Source organism: Lonchura striata, chromosome 5, assembly GCF_046129695.1.
Source record: "Lonchura striata isolate bLonStr1 chromosome 5, bLonStr1.mat, whole genome shotgun sequence".
Taxonomy (NCBI): Eukaryota; Metazoa; Chordata; class Aves; order Passeriformes; family Estrildidae; genus Lonchura; species Lonchura striata.
Genome location: NC_134607.1, coordinates 690,498 through 712,549, shown reverse-complemented (window position 1 = coordinate 712,549; position 22,052 = coordinate 690,498). Strand labels below are relative to the sequence as shown.

Below are 22,052 nucleotides of genomic sequence, written 5' to 3'. Positions count from 1 at the left end.
CTTTCACAGAATAACCAGGATTGGAAGGGACCACTGGAGACCATTTAATCCAACCCTCCTGCCCAGGCAGGGTCACCTGAAGCAGGTGACACAGGAACAGTCCACGTGTCCAGAGTTTGGGATCCACAGAGGAGACTCCCCACCCTCCCTGGGCAACTGTTCAGGGCTCTGCCACCCTCAGTGTACAGAAATTCTTCCTCATGCTGAGGCAGAGCTTCTTGCATTACATTTATGGCCTTTGCTCCTTGTCCTGTTGCTGGGTACCTCTGAAAAAGAGCCTGGGTACTGTCCTCTTCACACCCACCCTTGAGACATTTATATGCATTGATGAGATGCCCCTCTGTCTTCTCTGGACTAAACAGGCCCAGCTCATGCAGTCCCTCCTTGTAAGAGATGCTCCAGACCCCTCATGTTTATGGTCTCTGCTTGATCCTCTCCTGTAGCTCATCTTTCCTGCACTGTGGACACCAGAACTGAACACAGTACTTCTTCTCCAGGGAGGGAACCTCACTTCTGAGAGGTTGCTCATTTCCAGAAGGAATAGATCATTCAACATGGAGGATTTGTAATCAGGTTCATCTTTCAGGTAACAAGCACTGCACCTTGAACTGACACACAAACACACAGCTACGGGGTAAGAAGAGTTTCTGTTCAACACATACATTGAAGAGAAACAAAACAGGACTGTGCAACCACTCCTTCCTGCAAAATCCTTTCATACCTGAAGTTTTAGTTTGAGGAGGTCAAAAGCAGCACAGGAAAACTTATTACCCATAACCTGCACACCGCAAACCCTTCAAGTGACCTCTGGTGGGAAAGCAGCTCCCTCATTTGTGCTGTAGAGGGGTTGGAAGGATTTACATGTCACTTCTTTGCAGTTAGAGCTCTTTTATTGTTACCTTTCCTGGATGTGTGTGGTTACAGGCAGCACAGTCAGGGCTTGTCATCACTGTAGTAGCGCTTCTTCATGGCTCGGTATTTCCTCAGGAAGTACAAAGCCTCCAGCTCCTTTATAACAAACTCTCCCCGGGCAATCAGCTGCTTAATTTTTGCAGGGTCTGTCTCATCTTTGTTTTTTAGAAAAGCTGCTTTCAAACGGCTTCTGAAGTAGTCTGCTCCTTTGGGATACTCCCTTCCAAGGTACAGCAGCTTGGAGAAAAAAAAAGAATAATAATGTGTTTTTAATTAACTGAGTGCACAGTCAAAGGGGGGTTCAGTTTCTGGTTAAGGAAAGTGTTGGTGGTATTTAAGACACTTACATTTTTGTACAGTTTTATCACTTCACCTCTTAAAGAATTGGCCATTCTCACATTTCAGTGAACTCTGTCCTTGTGTGATCTTTTTGGTTTGTTTGGTTTTTGTTACCTGAAGGATAATCAATTTCAAATTAGCCTTCTCTGGGTGTCAGTAAACCATCTCAGCCTTCCTAAAACTTCTGTACCCTACCAAGCCCCGTTTGCTGTGATTCTGGTTCTACTCTGTCTCTTCTTTTTTTTTTCTTTCCTATTTTTCATTCTATTTAGCTTCTCATTGTCTTCTCCCATCCCCCCTCAAACAGAAAACAAGGAACTTTCTAATAACTTTCAACAACTGGGACACTTTGTGCTGTTCATTGGCTGCTTTCTTACACCCTTACAACTCTGCACCTGCTGGCCTGGCTGCTTCTGTGGTCTGCTAAAAAGCTCGCTCTATCTATCTATCTATCTATCTATCTATCTATCTATCTATCTATCTAATCTATCTATCTATCTATCTATCCACACTCACACATATAGAGTTGTAAAGAGATCTAAATAGAATACATATTTATGTATTTTATATATTCATATAGCCATGTTTATAAAATTTTGATGTGTTTATCTCCATATATAATTTATGTATTACATATGCCTATAGTCTATATATAGACATATCCATTTTATACATATACATTTACATTTCTGCAACTGTCACATTCATAAATTTTGCTTTTTTAAGGTCTCTTTAAGTGCATTACAAATTGAGTCCAGTGTGGGCCGGGAAAACATAAGGATAAGTGACAAGAAGCTGATTTTTATTTCTGTAAACACAAAATCACGGCATAGTGTTGGAAGTGATCTTAAAGATCATCTGGTCCCACCCCCGGCCGCGGGCAGGGACACCTCCCGCTATCCCCGCTTGCTCAGAGCCCGTCCAGCCTGGCCCCGGGCACTGCCCGGGACGGGGCAGCCAAAACCAAATCACAAGCGACTGGAATGCATCCAGCTCCCGCCGCGGGGCCCGCTCGGGCCGCCGCCTCCCCCTGGCTCTGCCTGCAGCCCCGCTCCCCCCGGAGCCGGGCCGGGATCTCACCGCCGCTCCCGGAACCGCCGCCGCGCCGCTTTACGGCAGCGCCCGGCCCGAGCTGCGCCTGCGCCGGGGCTGCGGGCGGGGCCGCGGCCGCCTGAGGGACCCGGGCGCCGGCGTCCCGAGGGACGCGGGATCGCATCCCGAGGGACACGGGCACCGCCACAGCGTCCTGAGGGACCCGGGCACCTGCGGCGGGACATGGTGGGGCGGGGAAGGGACCTGGGGTACGGGTGGAGATGAACAGGGGAAAGACGGTGCGATGGGGAAGGATGAAGTGCTGGAGTAAAGCGGGGTGTGCCATCTTAGCTGCCGAAGTCCCAGGGGGTGGGAAAAGGCTCTGAGGGTGAAAGAAGCACGCGAAGGACGCGTTATTTTATCGCTGGTGTGAGCCCCGGTGTAAGTCCTTGTGCCGTGGTTTGCCGCTGTGGTTCCGTGTGGGACCAGCCGGGAGGTGGCTCACACTTTGCTGCCAGAATGGCTCCGTGGTTCCAAGAGTCATGTGTTACTGGCTAATTTTCTGCAGTATTGGAATTCTTGTCATTATAGTTTTTCAATAGATGGTCACATCTAATTTTAACAGAATGGTAGTATTTTTCTAATTTTTCCTTACTGGTTGGAACGTTGTTGTCTCATGTTCCCTTTCCCTTTTTTTTCCCCCCCTTCTGATCTTTTAGGGTCCGAAAAAAAAGGTAGGTAGGCAGAACACACTGTAGTTCACTGTTGTGTTTATTTTTTTTATCTGATTTTTTGTTTTTTTCCTGAGGCAGCTGGCCAGGGTTAATGAATCTGAAGGAGGAACAGGTGTCTCGAGGATACCGAGCTTTTGTGCCTTTAGCAGGGAAGCCAAATGTTCCTGCAGCGCTGCTGGAGGGAGCATGGCCAGTGCAGCCACTGCTTGTTTGGCTTGGCAACGGGTGCCCAGGGAGAGAGGCGTGTGCTGGCTCTGTCCCAGCCGTGGGGTGCCAGCAGGACCAGGACAGTGACTGTCCCCTGTGCTGGGCACTGCTGGAGCCACTCTTCGAGTCCTGTGTCCAGTTCTGTGGCTGGCACTGCAAGATGGACACTGAGGGGCTGGAGCGTGTCCAGAGGAGGGAACGGAGCTGGGCAAGGGGCTTGAGCACTGGGAACAGCTGGGGGGGCTCAGCCTGGACAAAAGGAGGTACAGGAGGCACCTTCTGGCTCTCCACAACTCCCTGACTGGAGGGGCAGCCAGGGGAAGTCAGGGGAAGACTCTGCTCCCAGGGCTCAAGGGACAGGACAAGAGGAACGGCCTCAAGCTGTGCCGGGAAGGGTCAGGTTGGACATCAGCAGGAATTTAATCACAAAAGGTTTGTCATGGAAGGGGCTGCCCAAGAAAGTTTGGAGTCCCCATCCCTGGAGGCCCAAGGAAGGCCTGGATGTGGCACTCGGTGCTCTGGGCAGGGTGGGGGTCGGGCACAGCTTGGACTTGATGATCTTGGAGGTCTTTTCCAACCTGAATGTTTCTGGGATTCTGTTATTTGAGCCATAGGCTGGACACAAAATAAGGGGGGTGAATGGACAACAGGCAGAAGTCCATGGGAAACTGAATTGCATAAATTTATCCTGTGGGTTATTCTTAATTAATTGATAATGAATTTATCTACCTCTCCCCAGCTGTGCATCTCACTCTTCTCAGTGCTCTGTTAAGTCATAGGAATGTGAAAAAAAATTGACTAAAACATTATTGCAAGTAATTGAAACAAGCAGGTTTTCTATTTTTAGTTTCTTTATTTATTTATTGAAGTGAAAAGAACAAATTCTTCCCTGAAATCCTAATGGGTAGAAGTGTTAGTTTTACTGATTCTGTTTTGGGATAATTTTGCAAATGAATGCTTTGGTACCAAATGCGATAAGATGCACTCAGACTCTGGTGACACTTAATTGTCACCATTGTATTTGTCCCAGCTTCACGGCAACCTCTGTACTCAAAGTTGCATTTATATATATATTTATGGCAATGTATTTATTGCCATGCAAAGTAGTGTGAAATAAACAAGTAGTTATTTATATCTGAATGTGTGATAGTCTAAATCAAAGTGTGAAATAAGTGTGTGAAGAAGGATGGACCAATGGTCACATAATTTCTGAGAACCTCAGATTTAAAATACAGTTACTCTAGGATTATGGTGGAGGTGAACAGTGAACTGTCTGGAGTGAGATTTTATAACAGAAAATATAACTCTTTTCTATTTTGTCTTGTGAATTAGATACTTCCAAATGCCAGGCTTGTCCCAAAATACATTTTCCTGTATTTCCTACAATGTTTGAAGTTGTAGCATCTACTTTCTTAGCATATCTGCCTATTATTCAATTTCTACATTAGACCAAAAGATTTTAATACTCTCATGCTGTGGCTGTGTTTAGGAATGTGTAGCATAGAAAAAATACATTAATTTTAAGACCTTATCATTAAAAAAGAAAGAAAATGAGTCCAGAATGTGCATTACTATTCTGAGGCCTTCCTTGGCTATCTAGGGAGTCTAAAATTTTAATTGAGGGATAACATTGGAAGGTCAGAGTTACAGTGATGGAACTACCAAACTGTATTAAAATAATACTGACATTTGTTTTCCTCTCCCTTATTGCAAACATGAAATCTGATGGCAAAAAGGAATCGAAGAAAGAAAAGGAAAAGAGGCTGAAAGGTACTTTGCATTTCATTTAGAGGGAGTATGATGGACAAATGGTTCATTTTAGATAAATGGGCAGAAGGTAACTTCCTGAACTCTATATGAATTGCTATCTCTGTTTCACAAATGGAAGTGTTTCTTCCCTCTTTCCTGTTGTGGGCCAAACTCCCTGTTCCTTGATGCTCCATCTCACTTCCCTATCAGAGCAACACTCTCTGCTGTAGTTACTCCTACTGCAGTTGGGAAGTTGGGAAGAATTAACTTGCCATTAATCCATCCTGGCAGGGGCTTGGGCCTACTGTGCTTGCCAATAACTGGTAAGCTTCTGTGGTGGGAATAGAAGCTCAGGTGGGCATAGGCAGATTTGGAAACTGCTGCTGCTCTTACCTTAGTGCAGCACATGCTTGACGTGATTTAATTGGAGGTCACTGTTTGGGAACGTCTGGGTTGAGGCACAGGCTGTGCCATCTTAGGCTGAAGGCTTAGAGGTTGAATCAATTTTAGTTTTCACATTCTCTCTAATTTTCTAGTCCCTATGACAGCAAAGAGAAGCCAGAGATGTGGAGTAGCAGATCCTGAAGTGGATTTCATTAAAAAAACAGCATAAAATTGAAACTGTAGGAAACCAGTGGTTGTAGGAAAGGAGAATTTGGGATTAAAGCACTGAGTTTCAGTCAAGGCTTTGGGTTGAGAACTTGTATCCATTGAAGCTGTAGATGGAGAGAGCACTCCTGCTGCTGTACTTGCTGGTCCTTGTTTCCACTTTTATCCTCACAGGCTGATGGGGCAGTGCCAGAGACAGTGTTAGTAGATGGTTTTAGTAGTATTCAAATTAATTTGGATCCGTCTTCATATGGGATATTTCTGTGCAGTGAAAGATAAACAGTTATGTTGCTCATTTTATAGTGGTTTTACCATTACAGCTGGTAACAAAATGATCTCTTAGATTTTATTTAGGAAGTCATATTTATGCCCTTGATCTCTTTCCCAATCCTCAGCTGAAGCCCTATTAAGAGCTCAACAAGAAGAAGTAGAAAGACTTGAAAGGGAGAGACTGTATCAAGAGCACTTGGAAAAGCTTGAGGCAAAGGTTAGTCTTTTACTCAATGAAAAATTCTAATCCTACTTCTAAACATGAGACGAGGCATGTAAAACACCATTAATTTGTAGGAATTAATTTCCTTATGTTGTTATTGTTGGGAACAGTATTGAGGAAATTTTCCAGTTTTGATAAATTTAAATACATTACCTTTTGTCATATGTGTTTCTTAAGTTTGGTTAAATGCCTTCCCTCCCCTCCCCCCCATTTCCACTGTGCTTTCAATTGAATGTATTTTTCATATTCCCCATGAGGATGTTTGGTACAAATTCCTTAACTGGTTCCCAGTTCAGGCAGATACAGTGATTTTTATTTGTATATATATGTGTGTGTATTAGATTATGTATATTTATTTTTCTGAACAATCTGGCATTCAGAACAAAAACTGATGATAGATAACTATTTTTGTGTTAAAAAAAAAAGAGATTTACAACAAACTAAATTTTTTTGAAAGAGTCACTCTTGTCTACTCCTCTTGTACTTCACAGAATATTTTTTCCTCTTAGGGAGAAGATGACCTTAAAATAATAGAAACTAAAAGGGAAAAAGTAAAACAATCTTGCATGTTTTTTCCAAATTAAGCTTACATTTTCTAGCAGCTGCCATTAGAGCTGGCTCCAGGAGGCTGACAGGGAAACTGTTGAAGTGAGAGGTTGTAGTCATATGTCACATTATGTTTATCATATGGCTCAGCAGCTACTGTGATGACAATAATATTGTGAACTACTGCAGCCTTCTCAATTGGATGTTTCATTTAAAAAGCAAGTTTTCAGTGTTTGGATTTGTTTAAATAATAATTCATTCAAATATCCCCAATTTGTTTCTTCTGTGTAAAATAATTGTAAGAAATAAGCCAAATATTTAACTGCTTTGTTTGATATATATATTTTTTAACAGTATCAAGGAGAGAGGGAGTCTGAACTAGCAGAACTTAATTCACTGGAACAGAAGTTTCTTTCTGCACAACAGTGGAAAATTAATTACAGAGAACAAGCTAAGGTAAGCTTTCTTGCAAAATCTGCCCAGAGGTTTGGCAAGGAAGAGACTTCAGGAGCTTCCAAGGAATGTATGTGTGTGCTATGACAGCATTTCAGATTCCATTCAAAGCACTGTTAGGCCATGCTCACTCCATCTTCTTTACTGTGGAGCACACAGACAAGAAATGTGGGCAAAGAGGAGCCTGTTTGGTGATCAAAGTATGAATGCCCCACACCTTACCCCAGCAGCCACAAGGAATTGTAATTTCAGATGTTCTTGTACCTGTTCTTCCTCTTATTTCTTTAATTCATTCTGCTTTTAACCATTTCACAAAAAAAGTTGTGCCAGGGCTTAAAAAGAAATTCTGTAGAACGTTTGTTTCCGTGGCTCCTTGATATCACAGGTAATCGTTCAGAGAGAGAGAAGTTTGCCAGATTCTTGAAGGATGTGGCACAAACCCAGGTCAGGGCTGGAAAAGTCTGAAAATGCCGCTAAAAGTTGATGTCTGCAGTTTAGGGTGACATCCATGGTGGTTGAATCATCACCCAGTGGCATTATTTACCTGTCAAATTCCATTTGAAGTGGTAAGGTGTGGAAATACAGTGGATTTCACTCTTGAATCTTACAGACGCATTACTCAGTTAAAGTCTGATAATGACATTTGGTCAGGTAAGGAATCAAAGGTTTAATCCTACAGGCTTGTGGACACAAGGATTTTGCCTTGTGTATTGCTTAATCTTGTTAAAGTCTCTGCAGAACAGCTTCACAATCATAGGATAACCCATCTCAGAGAAGACTTCTGAAATTCCTGCAGCTCAACCTGCCGCACCAAGCAGGGCAGTCTGAAGTTGAATCAAGGTGCTCAGTTGAGTTTTGAAATATTTAAAACTTGGCGGTATTACAGCATCTTTGACAGCTTTACCACTCTCACTGTAACTATTTTTCTCTGGATGCAATTGGCATTTCCCTGTTACAGGTTGTGATCATGGTCAGTTGTTGTTTGTGGATGTTTTTGACAAACTAGAACTATTGATTTAAAAATAGATCTGATAAAACACTGGTAGATTATGGGAAATACTAGAGTTCCTTTTAGTCTGTTGTTAAGCTTATTTAGGATAAAATAAATACATAATACCAAATACTGAGTTTCTGCATCTATTTCTGAATAATTTCAGTTCAGATGAAGACATGCATTTACAACTTAGCATGAAATCTATCCTTTTTCTTGAAAAAAAGAGCTGTTACTTCTAAGAATGTGATGATAAAAGTGAAGCTCTCTTTTAAGTGCAAAGATGTAAAAAAAAGAAATCAGATGTCTTACTGCTGAAAATTGATCAGTCTTCTATGCAGGAGTTTCCAAGTGCACTCAGCACTCCCATATTGTTGCTTTGTTTGAAGTCAGTGGGAATGCTGGTGGAAGTGGTTGGGAATGCAATCCTATAAGTGCTTTTGCTTTAAAAGATACATTTTCCTTTGCAATGCAATTTTCAGTAACATGGGGTTATTAATCTTCACAGCAAACTTGGGGGCAATGTTTTTTAAATACCCTATTCTATGGATAAAAAAAAATTCCATTATGGGTGATAAATTGATCCCATGAGGCAATGTCAGGTTTATGTTTGGTATTAAGCGGGTTTAGTCTGCCACTGATTTTTTCCTTCCACCTCTTATAGGAATGAGCAAGAATTGGTTTGAAAATAAAATTATTTTTAAAAAATCCTAATGCAGGATTTCACATTCCTACCAGAGGTTTCTGCAACAGGAGAATTCATGCTGGTAAAGGAGAGGAAATCTCCTTCAGAGGCAGAGAAAGGAGGAGGAAAAATGTTTCAGTAGAGGCTCTTAAGCAACTTCACTGCCAGTGTATGAATTTTCAGTTTTCTTGGCAGAATCTGATCTGAGACCCACCTTCCTCTTCCACCTGCATCTTCCTCATTTCTGTTCTCAGTCAATTTATTCTTCCAGTCCCTCCCTTGTGGCAAGTACTAAATTCATTGTTTTTGTGGAACAGAGCAGAGCCCACTGATAAATAGGTATGAACAAGTGTGAGATGGGCAGAAGCATCTTAACACACTAATATCAAAATAAACCTTTTTTCCCTGGCATAGGGATAATAAAGAAGGTGGTGTTAGAATCCTGTTTAGATGCAGGTGTGAATTTGTCACTATAATGTATTTGTCTTTCAGAATCCTCCTTTTTCTTGTAATAGCAGTGTGCAGCACACCTGTATCCACTTTTCTCTGAACTCTTCTGCAGTGGGAGCACTACCTCAGCTGTGATGGGACTCCTGACCCCACTGTACCTCAGGAAATCAACACTTTCATGAGCCTGTGGCGTGATGAACAAGATGAGGACGTTCAGCTTGTGATGGAGAAGGAGGAAGTGGTGCTAAATGTCAGTGTTAAAATGCTGTATTTCAGTTTAAGCTTAACATTTCCTTAATAGGCCCCTCTAACTCTGTTTTCCCTTTTTTCATGACCAAGTGACTGAAAGACCTTCAATACCTAGAAGTTTTTCTTAAATTTTTGTATTTTTCTTTCATTACAGATTTGTTGTTAACCCTAAAGAAGATGTGTATTGACTCCCAATATGCATTTAAGGGATTTGTGTGCTGTGTTCCTACACTGAGGTCTATCATTCCAACACACATATTCCCTTCCACTTTAAACCAGAGCATACAAGCTCATGTCAGATATAAATGCTTTGGTGGACAACAGCCTCATTTTCTAACACTTGAGCCAGTAAAATGTCATGTAAGAGCAAAAGTTCCCAGAATTTATTTCTACCAACAGAAGTCACCAGCCACTGATAGCTTGTGAAGCAATTTTAAGCAATCTGTGCCTGCTCTGTAAATTTAGGATTTAATTTTCATTTATGCTGACTTTATGGTGTTTTTCAGAAAGTTAAATGGGGTCTTCTGTAATCCGGGGGGGGGAAGTTGCATGGGTAATATAGGTTTCATTGTGTGGGTTTGATTCTGAGTTCGATTTCTTATCTGTCTATTAAAAAAAAAAAAATATTTTTGTGACCAGAATCTGTTTAGGTGCAAAGGAAGTAGTTTTGCTTCATCTTTTATGACAGAAAACACAGTATGTTAAGGATGGTATCAAAACAGATACTTTTCCCATGTAAATGTCTTCTAGTTGATTGAGAAGTTGGAGTTTCTTCTGCTGGAGGCATCCCCAGAAGAGATCACAGACAAACAACGAGACCAGTACCAGGAAGTTATTCTGCAATTGCAGGATCTGCTTCATCAGAAGTTCAATGATGCCACACAGAACCTGCTCAAAGTGAGTGAGATCTAGTGCTTTAAAGCTGTGATATGTGCACATAAGGTAACTTCAAGTGTCCTTTAATGATGGTTGGCTCTGTTTGGTCCTAAACTGTCACAGAGATGAGTCTGTGAGTTTCCAGATCATGTTTATAGCAGTCACCAGACTTTGTCATTGTTCAAAACTCCTGCAAATCTGAACTTTACAGTGGAAAATCTCATAATTAAGTCAGACAAGAATAAACTACTGGGAAACTTTGTGAGATTTTGGGGATGATGAAAACAAGAGGTGCTGTACGAAATTTGTTCACTGTACCAAAAAAATGTAGATGTGAAAAACAACTCATAAGGTTGCCTTGTACACATTTTTTTAATACAAGTTTGTGTAATTAAAAATATTTTTAAAACTAAGATCTTGGGAAAGGTGAAGAGTACTCAAATAAGAAAATTAAATTGTGCTGGAGAGTCAGTTTTTTGAGCTGCATCTTCAGGCAGTGACCTTGCTATTTCAAAAATATTAATCATATATATAAAGCATGTTTAGCAAAGGAATATTAGTGAAATAGTGAACCAGTTGTATGTGCACAGTCAAAACCCCTACAAAATAGACATGTTAAGTTCTGGTTGATTGAATTTAGGATTAATCTCCTAATATAATTATTATTTCACAAATTTGATGTTACCTAAATGATAAAATAATCCGTGCAGTGACTCTGGGGTAGAAGTCCATTATTGCTCAGTAAGTCCTTTTTTTGTTTGTTTTTTATAATTTGTACTGAGAATTAGGAAAATAATGGAAGAACCTTTATTTGGCAGTACTTGGCTCACAGAATTGATGAAGTCAGAGAAAAAAGCATTGTAACTAAAATTTTAAGCAATAGATTTGAGTTTATAACTGTTGTGCTTTAATATGTAAATATAACACAGCTGGGCTTGATCTGCTATATTTGCATTCTTAAGTGTATTATTTATTTATTCAAGTTAATGTAGGTAAATCAAAGTAAAATATATAACAAATTCTTTAATTGGCTTTTTTCTTTGTAGATAGCTAGTATGTATGAAGATTCTGAAACTGGGAATATGCACACAGTCCTAAAGGATGAAAACATTACTTTCTGTATTTGGGTCAATCTGAAGAAGAAAGCAAGGTACAGCACACTGAAATTATTAATTTGAAATGAGGCCTGGCCTTGCTGAGTAAACACCAGAATCAATCTCTCATAATTTTTTTTTTTTTTTTTTTGTTGAATAGCATCCACTCTGCAGACTCTCACTGCTGGCTGTTGCTAAGGAATGATTTAGAGATATATAAATTTCTTTATTAGAATGCAGCAGCAGAACCCTTTCACTGCCAGAACAAATTTAAAAGAAAAGCAGTAAAGCTCATGCAGAGGATTGAAATTCCTCTGGAAGCAGTGTTTCTTGCTGGTGCATTTAATATTTTCTAAGTTATTCCAGTTGCTTGTAAAGCAGTGAATGTTGCTTTGTGCTCAGTTAGAGAAAATATTTTAGAGCCTGGGATGCACTATCATTTCTGAATCTAAGTGTTGTGTTTTTATTGGATTACCATTTAAATGGTACATTTTCAAAATGAAATTTTTCAGCAGACTTCCTACTCCCACTCATAAACGTAAGGAATAAGTTATTAAAAGGACTTTAGCTTGACTAAGGACCTGTTGCTGTGAGTTAAGATAAGTAGAAGGGTGGATGCTGAGTAATATCAGACTGACCTGCAAGAAGAGCCCACATGGGGTAAGTGTTAAAATCTTTAGGCCAGCAGAGAGATGCACTTAAATAATTCAACCAAAAATTAAAAGTTAAATGTTGCTTTACTGGAAAATTTTTAGAATTTGCGACCAGCTTATCTTACCCAAAAATAAGTATTGTGTGAATTATTTTGAAAGGTACTGAGAGTGATATAACACAGACAGATGTGCAGGGATTTTCCCAATAAATTAGTCAGTTTTACCAGGAATGTAGTTTCTAGAAGAGTTGCCATCTGATCCTGCCTCGCTGTCATCCTGTCAAGACTTATTTTTGAAACTTCTGATCTCCTTGATGCAGTTGTGGCTTTGCTGGAGGGTCTTAGCTGTCAGCACAAGCACTCTTGATACCCCACAACATTTCTCCAACAGTGCAAAAAAATTCCCAGAGATTGTACCATTTGTAAGGAAACACCAATGAAGTGCTGGCAGCCTCAGCAGGCCTGTTGCTGTTGTCGCTGCCCTTGCCCAGGTTCAAGAGCCACGTGTTCCAGGAGGCAGGGCACGGCTTCGAGCTGCCCAAGGCCCTGGCTCTGAGCAGCGTGGCCGTTCGCGTGCTGCACACCCGCTACGACCACGTGTCTCCCCTGTGGGTGCAGTGCCAAGGGCTGCCAAGGCAGGAGGCCTCAGACAGCATGGAGTTAGCTGAGCATCCAGAAGACACTGGGCAAGGACCAGAAGAGGAGGAGGAAGGCAGGGAAGAACCCAACACGCCTGCTGCAGAAGAAACGGGTTCTAAGGGGAGAAAGGTGGGTAAAAACCTCCTCTGCTCTGCTCTTGTAAACTTGAGACTCAGTCACAGTGTCCTGTGACAGCCAAATCCTTAGATGTTTCATAGGAAAAGGCAACTTGTGTCAACAGTGCAATAGATTTTCTCAAGGGAATGCAAAGATGGAAAGCAGAAAGGGGAGTTCGGACAGGGTGTGCAATTGGCATTTGGTTGGTGGTTTAAGAGAAGGATCAAGCATGAAGTGCCATGCAAGGTATTTCTGTAAATCTCTGGCATAAGTACAGAGGAATGGATTCTGCTTCTGCAAAACTAACAGCCCCACAAAATCCCTGCAGGAATCCAATTTTAGGAAAATTTGCAGCATGCAGAGTAAGATTGAGAGTTCAGAAGGTGCTGACTGTTCCATGTCTGTGTACTAACCCTTTTCTGTTAGAGCGTTTTCAAATAAACTTCTGGGTGCCTGTCCTCTTCCTCAGCTCTCTTCCATGGAGTATGCTGGTTTTAGGTGTGATGGATGTTGCTTGGTTTTATGTTGTACATACTGCATTTGGGATTTTCACTCTGTGTATCACCTGTGACTTTCAAATAAACGCCCTGTGTTTCTCTATTTAAAATTTCTGCAGAAATAATTGACAAGTTTCAGGCCTTCCTACTATGTTTGGAGCAATTCCACAGGATATTCTGAGTGGAAAGGGACCCACAAGGATCCTTGAGTCCAGCACCTAAGTGAATAAATTCTCGGATCCATACAGGGAACAAACAGGGGTTGAACCTCTGTTCATGATCATGGCTTTTCTCCTTTGCAGTCCCCAGTACCTTTGTAATGAATTGGTGCTTGAAATCCTGCTTCTCTTGGTTCCTTTTTTTCCTTTTTTTGTATGACAAATCTTGTCTTTTGGTACTTTTCACCTACATTTCTCGGTCTTTCTTTAAGCTGCTGCATTTTATTCCCTCTCTTTATTTCCCAGGTCTTGGAGCTCTTTCTCTCAATCCATTCTGAATTTTCCTCTTCCCTCTGAATGCTCCACTCCTCTCAGCTTCTGTCCCATCACCTCCTGTCCTGTTTAAGAAGACGTGTGTTCTTCCACATGCTGGCAGGCACAGCCAGGGCACAGAAGGGCTGTGCCTCCAGAGGAGTCTGCTGTGGCATGGTTGAATCCCTGTCTGGGTTGGATATTTGTCTGCAAATCCAGGGGAATATTCCTCAGCATCTTCCTGTTCTGGCTGTGCCTTGAGCTCTGCCACATTCCTGTGTGGAAATACACTGAAATGCAGTGTGAAAAGGAATAAATATCATTGGCCAGGCACAGGCCAAAGCTGCAGGTGGGGTTCAGGCAGAGTTTCAGTGTTGGTTTGGATTCAGCCTCAACTTGCATTTTACTTTGTGCCACTCTGCTGGCTGTAAAATCAGCAAAACCAAAACTTGAGTGCACACTCTGCTGGAAAAGTGCTGGGTGCTTGTTTGGTACTCAGGGAACTCAAGATGGAATTTGTTGTGGAAATGAAGTAATTACTTTGTCTCTATAAATCCAGTTCCAAATTAGAGAGTACCCTTAGTGTGTTTTTGATCACTAGGTACAATTATTTCTCTTAAAACCTTGACCCTGTAGCAAGATGGGGCCTTCTCCATGGGCCTCCTTGAAGGAGGTGATACCTTCTTCTTCATTGTGTTTGTCTTTGACTAATGGAAAAATGTCTCTTGCTTTTTGTCTAGGAGAGTGCTGCCTCACTGAAAGAAAACAGCAATAACACAGCTGATATAAAAGAGACAAAGGAGGAAACTGAGAAGAAATCAGACATTTTGGATGTGCCATCACAAGGTATTTGGTTATTTTTTATGTGCAGTACTACAAAAGTACTTAGGCTAAGTATTTTATGTGTTAAAAACTGTTCCCTCTGAGTGTAGGGAGGCACAGGTTGCCCAGAGAAGCTGTGGCTGCTCATCCCTGGCAGTGTCCAAGGCCAAGCTGGATGAGGCTCTGAGCAACCTGGGATAGTGGAAGGTGTCCGTGGGGCTGGAACTGGACTTTAATTTATAAAGTCCCTTCCAACCCAGGCCATTCCATGATCCATGGAAACACTACAATATATCCATGTGAATGGTGCAAAGTTTATAAATATAGGGATGTTTTCATAACACTTGAGTTTTGTTGACATATCTAGTAATGAATGTTAAATCATGTGGGGAGATAACAGGACAGATAGGAAAATGGAGTTTGTCCCCACACTTATTTTTATTTGTTTATTATTTATGCTAATGTACATGTTCATCATGTTTATATAGATATGTGTATTATTTTACATATGTTTATGGGTGAGACACACAATCTTTATGAATTTGCCAGGCTCTGGGGAGATTTAATTCCTCAGAAAATGATTATTCCAATGCATATCATGTTAGGCATTGGTGTAGTGTGGGGAGTTACTGAGTATTACCTAAATGGATGCTTTAAGTGAGAGGGCCTAATTCTAGGAAATGAAACTGTTTGTCTGTCCCACATAAGTTACAAATGTCTCCAGTGTTGTGGTGTTATCCTTTTGAGTTTTCTTGTACTACTGACTTAAATAAAAGAACTGAAAAGAGCTATTAGCATAATTTAGCTCCACTTTACAGCCCTTTTCTTCTGGTTAAAAAACAAACCCCACCCCACAACACTTTGGATGGAGCACAGTCCAGAGAACCAGTTGTCAGACTAGACCCAAAAAGCAAGGTTTTCAAGAGAATATAAAGGACTTAGGCGTCATGTGGAAGAATTTGTATTTTATTTCTGTCAGGCTTTTTAAAACCCTACCACAGTATTAGGTGAGTGGATGTGCACAGATAGCAATTATACCTGAGTGTTTTCCAGCTTGTTCATCTGTTTTAATAAGGAAAGAAGGAAAAAACTGATTTTTCTGTCATGCTCATGATTTGCAAACTCTTTCAACCACTTTTGAGAACAGCAGTGAAAGGATGCTCAGTTACCTTAAGTTAAAACATGGAGCCAGGTAAATGAGGGTTAAAAGCCAGAAATGCAACAACAGAGAGGAGTGACAGTTTCTCTGGATTTACCCTTATTGTGCAACTGTTAGGGAGATAAATTACCTTGGGACAATAAATAGTTTCTTTAGAAGATACGTAGATATTTTTGTATTATTATTTTAAAAAACAAATTAAAGTATAAGCTACCACTGTAAAATGCAGGAAAATGTTTTTTACTTCTGGTAAGTTTGTTCAGAATAACTGTAAAAGGACATTCTGGTGGTGTGTGATACAGTAGAGTAAAACCTCTGAAGAATGTAACTAAATCTGACATAAAATTAACACCATTTCCACTTTTTTTTTTTTTAAGCTTGAAGACAATTTACAGAGCGCATTCTCATTTTTTTATATGGTGTTATTCTCTCAGAGCAAATTTCATAACAATTACAGTAGCTGTTTTTACAGTATTGAACACTTTTTTCTTGATTCCTGTCAACAATAACTCCTTTCCTTGTGTACCATCCCTTCTGATGTTTTATGCGGGCTGGTTTGGCTTTTTTAAAGAAAGTATTTATGGCCTTGTTTTCCACAGTGTTTCTGCCTTCTACTAACATTTTCTAGCTAATTAAACCTTAAGTTCATACATTTGTGATATACACATAATTATGTATAGGAAAAAAAGGAATTATCTTTGTTATCTGAAAATTGTGTTTCGTGTTAAATCCTCTTGCTCTTCCTAATTACCATGTCTTTCACCTTCAGCACATGACTTCTTAGTGCCTTATTTTTATATAGCTCTTTATTTGCTTCATTTCTTTTCATATCAATACAATCTTACTAAACCTGTCCAGAGTCTACTGTATTACTGTGCTTGTGAAATGCGTCTGTGGGTAATAATGGACTAATTTTGTCAGTGAAACCCTGTTCCCATAGAAAGCACTACAAAGGCAGAAGCTCAGCCCCAAAGGCAGAGGCGTTTCTATGGCCCAGCTCCTGCTGCCCGCACCTTTGGGTGCTGCTGAGGAGCACCAGCAGATGGGGCCGGAACGCTGCGAGCGAAGCGCTCCCAGCGCACAGCGAGACTCGGGAGCGGGAATGTAGGGGAGTTTGATCACCCGGTCACTCCTGCTGTCTGGTGAACTTTTCAGAGGAGGATGCCCTGCTGCAGGAGGAGCCAGGAGGCAGAGAAGAGGCACCAAAAGCTGTGGATTTGCAGCAGCTGATGCCCGTGGGGGGTGTGTTCCACATCTCTGCCCTGCAGCTGCCGCCCCAGGCCCAGGACGTCGGGGACTGGAGCATGGTGGAGGTGAGGGAGGAGAGGGATCAGTCCCCGATGCCCCTGAGGAGCTGCTCCCGAGGTTTCTCACTGCTGTCGCATGCACTGCATACGACTTCCTGAGCAGCAAACCAATCAGGCAAGGTTTGCAAATCAACAGGTTTCATTTGTGAAGGGTAAAAGCAGAGTGGTGCCAAAAATCCCTGCTGGTTCACACCAGGCTCTGCAGGCTGGTGGAGGACTCTGGTCGCTGGGTTCTGGTTTCTCCTAGCACTGACCTACCCCAGAGATGCACTCTGAAGCTGGAAACCTTCAATAAGCAAAGTTCCCAAAAAGCCAGACTCAGAGGGCAGGACTGTGGGCAGGGGGAGAGGCCCAGGCTGTTCATTCCCAGCCTCTCCTTCCCCTGCCAGGGTGGGGACAGAGTGGAATCACACCCGCCTGTGCCTCCCTGCTCCTGCTTCCCCAGGCTGTGGCTCTGTGAGGAATGGCTGTGCCCACCCTTGGCCCTGCCCTGAGGGTGCCTTCAGCAGCACAGGAAGGGCTTCAAGGCCTCGTGGTAGCCACTCCTCTGCTGCCTTCAAAGCTGTACTGGGAAATGTGCAACATTAGCAAACCATTTTAAATGGGGCATTAAAAGCTTTGCAGTGGTTAGGTGAACTCAAAGAAAAAAACCTGCACTTTCTGATGTACCCCGTATCTGTCCTTTCCTCTCTTGCCAAAGCTGCTGGATGTTGGATTGGAGGTGTATCCATATTCCCCAGGAGAAGCTGAAGATGGCACAGAGGAAGCAGTACAGATAACCCTGAGGCTCCCTCATAATGTGATTTATTTTAAAGTGCCTGTGGTAGCCCGATGGGATCCTGCAGGTATGAACTTGGGACATAAATTTATTTTAAATTTCAATAGTGGAATTTATACCTGATTTGGACTGTTGTTGCAATCCAGCTGTAAAGATAAGGGCCAAGCTGGAACCCAGAAATCGTTTGGGGATGTCAATGTTAGTTGATTTGGGGATTTTGAAGTAGTTTTTTCATTACTACTTCTTTGGTTTGTTTTACCTCAGCAGTACTAGCAGAAGCCTTCCATGTACATCTTTCCATCCTCTTTGTGCAGGCCAGCAGTGGAGAACTGATGGCATCAGCAACACAACCTATGAAGCAGAAGAAAAGAGCATCACCTTTAGCATGGGTGCCTTTTACACAGTAGCCCTCCTCCAGGATGCTCACCTGAACCTGCCCTATCAGGCCTGGGAATTGCACCCTGCCGGTGTGGATGAAGGACTCTTCACAGTTACTGCAGTCTTTGCAACCATTCAGATACAAATTAAGGTACTGTCAATAATCTTCTAATCATACATTTGCAGTTAAAAAAACCCATTATTATTACAGTGTCCCTGATTAAGAGTTTGGGATGCTTCCACAAGAGCAATTAGAATCGCTCTTCCTTTCCAAATCACTGCACTTCCTTTCCAAAGCACTTCCTTTCCAAGCAATGCACTGGTTTTAATTTCACTTCTTTACTATGAGACAGCACCTGTGCATTTGCTCTGCTAAGTTTCAGTCAGAGCTTTGCTGCTGCTTTTGTCTTGCTGCATTGAAGCCTGTGGCACCTATTAGAGAGCTGAAAAGGGTTCCTCTCTCCTCTCAGCTCTACCAAGAGAAATACAGGGATTTCTAGAAGCCTACTACTAATGCTCCTTGTTTCTTCTCCAAGTTCAAAGCTACTTGTGATTATCCATCTGTTGATTAGTGCATACATCAGTACACCAGTGTCATTTCTGATTCCTAACAAAGCTGGCTTGCTTAGGAACTGTAAATGAAAGGTCACAGCCCAGAGTAGCAGATGATGTGGGCAATACCCATCATAGCAAAAATATCAATATTTGAAGCCTAAACCAGAAAGGAGCTTCCATGACCAGTAAGTTGCTTTCACTGGTTTGTACAACAGGATAATCAGTGTATGTTGTCTTCAGTAGTGGTGGAAGAAGAGGAGGTGCTTTCCCACATCACAGGAAAATGGATGAGTCCTTTTGCCCTCAGAGCAGCTTTGAAAAGAGCTGGAGTGAACATTTTCCCAGCAGGGTACTCTCCCAAGTATGTCCCTGTGCCCAGGAAGGTGAGTGCCGGAGGTTCCTGGTGGTTTTTCTGTTTTTCCCTCGAGTCACCCTTTCCTGCTCTGGGAGCTGCTGTGCTGCCAGCTGAGCCAGGGGCCGAGTAGGGCAGGCCCTGGCACTGCTGTAGCACAGGGACACAGATCTGTGTGTCTGACCTGCACTTGTGCACTGCAGGCTGCCCTGGCAGAACTGAAGGCCTATGAACAGATGGCTCTGCTTGCAGCCGCTTTTGCTTTTGCTCACAGCAAGTGGAATGGAGAAGCAGGGCCGGAGCGAGTCGTGTTCAAGGTTTGTGCAGCCCCAGCAAAGGCCCGGAGCAGAGCAGCACTGACCCTTGCCCAGTTAGACAGGAACAATTCACTGACCCGTGCTGGCTTCAGCCCCTGCCTCAGCTCAGTGTCACAGACTGCCCCGGGAGCTCTCGGGGGTCACAGGGCACAGCCACAAAGACACTTGCTCAGGAAAATGGAGCTGGTGAGTCACCGAGGGAGGCTTTAGCCAGAGCTGTGGTGACAGAGCTTCATGCTCTTCAGAGGCCCCTTGAGAATCAGCACTCTGCTCTGCCAGCTTTCTGAAGAGCACCTGGGACTGCCTGACTGCCTGCAGGGTTTCGTTTGCTCCCTGCTGCAAAGGAGGAATAAGCAGCCTCAGTGTTGGTCTGCCTCCACCTGAGAACTAAAACACATGCTTAAAACTTCTCCCAGCCAGACAAACGCTCCCAGGTGTGGCTGGAGAAAGCTGACACACCCCACTGCTGAAGGCTGCAGTGGCTTCCTCGCTCTCAGGTTAAAGGCATGTGACACACAAATATTAGAATTCGTACTCTGAGCACGGCACGGGCTTCACCTCACCGTGCATTTCTTCCCGCAACAGGCAAGGGAACATCTCACAGCAGGCTCTGCCGAAGACAATGACTGGTCTCTTTTTATGTTCAACGGTGAGAAAGTACAAAACCTCAAGCTCGCTGAGACCAGTGATGCTTTTTCAGAAGAGCTGGAAGAAGAGTCTGAATTCCACTCCACACTCTACCATATGCTCAAGGCTTCTGCCAGCAGTGAAGCCATGGATAAGGTGGAAAGAGCTGGCTTCCTGTTTATTGATTCAGTGTATCAGCTGCTCCTTGCTACCAGAGTTTTAGCATACTCTTAGAATACTGCATGCTTTCTTTTACAGCTTTATTATCAAAAGCTTTCAGTAAAGTTACATTTCAACTCTTTAATCATTTTCTATTCAAAACATTGAAACAGATTCTGAAATGCAAACATATTATATTTGTTCAAGCAAAATAAACTCTTACTCAATTGGGGCTAGACCACCTAGACGTGTATTGTTAGCTATATTCAAAATTGCAGTTCTGTGTTAACCTCAGTAAAACTGAGACCCTTTTAACTACTTTTAAAGAATACTTCTGTCAGAATGGGAAAAAGGTTATTTTCATTTCCAGTCACGCTTTAAAGAAAAAATACTTCATCTCCCCACGCCCCTGCCAAAAATACCCAGAATCCAACAAAACAAATCCAGACATGTAACCTTAAATAATGCCAGGCTGGAGCAGGGTGCTGACAAGGCCAAGATTCTGAACTCAGTCTCCACGTTCAACTCGAACCTCGTGGCCCTTTCTAACTCATAATCTCCTACGCTCAGAAATAAAGAAATAACAGCTTTCACCAGCCTTTTAAACCACGGGTTTTTCAATTGGGGAGTGCGAGCCACAGAGGCGGGGGGACAGGAGGGAGAGCATCGAGTCTCCCCCGGCAGGTGTCGGGTGAGCGGCTGGAGCAGGAGCGAGCCCGGCGGGGCCCCGGTCCCGCACCGGGCGCGGTCCGGGCTCGGCCCCAGCGCCCGCCCCGGAGCGGCTCCTCCCGCCCGCGGCGCTCCAGCCCCGCTCGTTCGGCGGAGCCCCCGGGGGCTCGGGCCCGGGGCAGGAGGGCGCCGCTCCGCCCAGGGGGGTGCGGTGACCTCGGGGCTCCGGGGCGGGGGCGGCTCCGCATCCCCGGGGCGCGCCGGGGCCGGGGCCGCGGGCGGCGCTGCGGGGGCGGCGGTGCCGGGAGGGTCCCGGGGCCCCGTCCGCTTCCAGCCGCGGTCCGGCGCCCGCTCCGGGGACCGCCGCCCTCCTCCCGGGCACGGCCCCGGCTCCCCGCGGCCGCAGCGGGACCCCAGCCCCGCGCCGGCCGAAGCGGGAGCGAAGCGGCAGCGCCGGGCTCGGTCCCAGCGCCCGTCCCGGAGCGGCTCCTCCCGCCCGCCGCGATCCCGGGCCTCACCCCAGCCCAAACCCCGCATCCCGCCCGCCGAGGAGAAGCGGCTCCACCCGGGACCCCCGGCGGACACCGCAGGACCCGGATCCAGATCTCCGGGCCCCGATCCCGGTGCCGGCCCCACCGCAGCGTCCCGAGCTCCGCGCAGCGCTCCGAGCGGCGCTCCCGCCGGCCCCGGGCCGAGCATCCCCACATGGAACGGGGCGGGCGCGGATCCGCCGGGATTTATGGGGGGGCCGGGCAGGTGCGCGGGGCGGGGCCGGGCAGGTGCCGGGGCAGTGCCGGGGCAGAGCCGGGGCAGTGCCGGGGCAGTGGCCGGGGCAGAGCCGGGGCAGTGGCCGGGGCAGAGCCGGGGCAGAGCCGGGGCAGTGGCCGGGGCAGTGGCCGGGGCAGTGGCCGGGGCAGTGGCCGGGGCAGTGCCGGGGCAGAGCCGGGGCAGTGGCCGGGGCAGAGCCGGGGCAGTGGCCGGTGCCCGTGCCGGGACAGTGCCGGGACCGGGACCCCATCGGCACCGCCGCTCCTGCAGCGCCGCCTCCGGCCCCGCGGGCGGACACGGAGCCGCCCCGCAGCCCCCGCGGGATGCCGAGCCCCCCCGCCCCGGTAGCCCCGTGGCCACCGCGCTC

At 44.6% G+C, this 22,052-nt stretch overlaps 2 protein-coding genes across 5 annotated transcripts; one reads left to right on the top strand and one right to left on the bottom strand.

Annotated features, from left to right (window-relative positions):
- Positions 1-628: 628 nt before the first annotated feature.
- ETFRF1 (electron transfer flavoprotein regulatory factor 1) lies at positions 629-2,390 on the bottom strand. The gene is made up of 3 exons (XM_021538661.3): positions 2,332-2,390; positions 1,260-1,365; positions 629-1,149 (listed from the first exon to the last, which is right to left on the bottom strand). Exons 2-3 carry the CDS (start codon positions 1,302-1,304, stop codon positions 934-936), a joined length of 261 nt encoding a protein of 86 aa, XP_021394336.1. The 5' UTR covers positions 1,305-1,365; positions 2,332-2,390; the 3' UTR covers positions 629-933.
- Positions 2,391-2,421: 31 nt separating this feature from the next.
- Positions 2,422-20,846, top strand: DNAI7 (dynein axonemal intermediate chain 7). Of its 4 annotated transcripts, XM_077783176.1 has the most exons (16): positions 2,422-2,529; positions 3,003-3,017; positions 4,961-4,994; positions 5,978-6,069; positions 6,976-7,077; positions 9,313-9,450; positions 10,200-10,346; positions 11,372-11,475; positions 12,563-12,839; positions 14,535-14,640; positions 16,931-17,088; positions 17,783-17,927; positions 18,175-18,389; positions 19,009-19,176; positions 19,349-19,462; positions 20,048-20,846. In XM_077783176.1, exons 1-16 carry the CDS (start codon positions 2,527-2,529, stop codon positions 20,321-20,323), a joined length of 2,094 nt encoding a protein of 697 aa, XP_077639302.1. In that variant the 5' UTR covers positions 2,422-2,526; the 3' UTR covers positions 20,324-20,846. The 4 variants fall into 4 exon arrangements, with proteins under 4 accessions (XP_077639302.1, XP_077639304.1, XP_077639303.1 ...); XM_077783178.1 differs by lacking the exons at positions 2,422-2,529; positions 5,978-6,069; XM_077783177.1 differs by lacking the exons at positions 2,422-2,529; positions 3,003-3,017; positions 5,978-6,069 and adding an exon at positions 3,034-3,656.
- Positions 20,847-22,052: the final 1,206 nt, after the last annotated feature.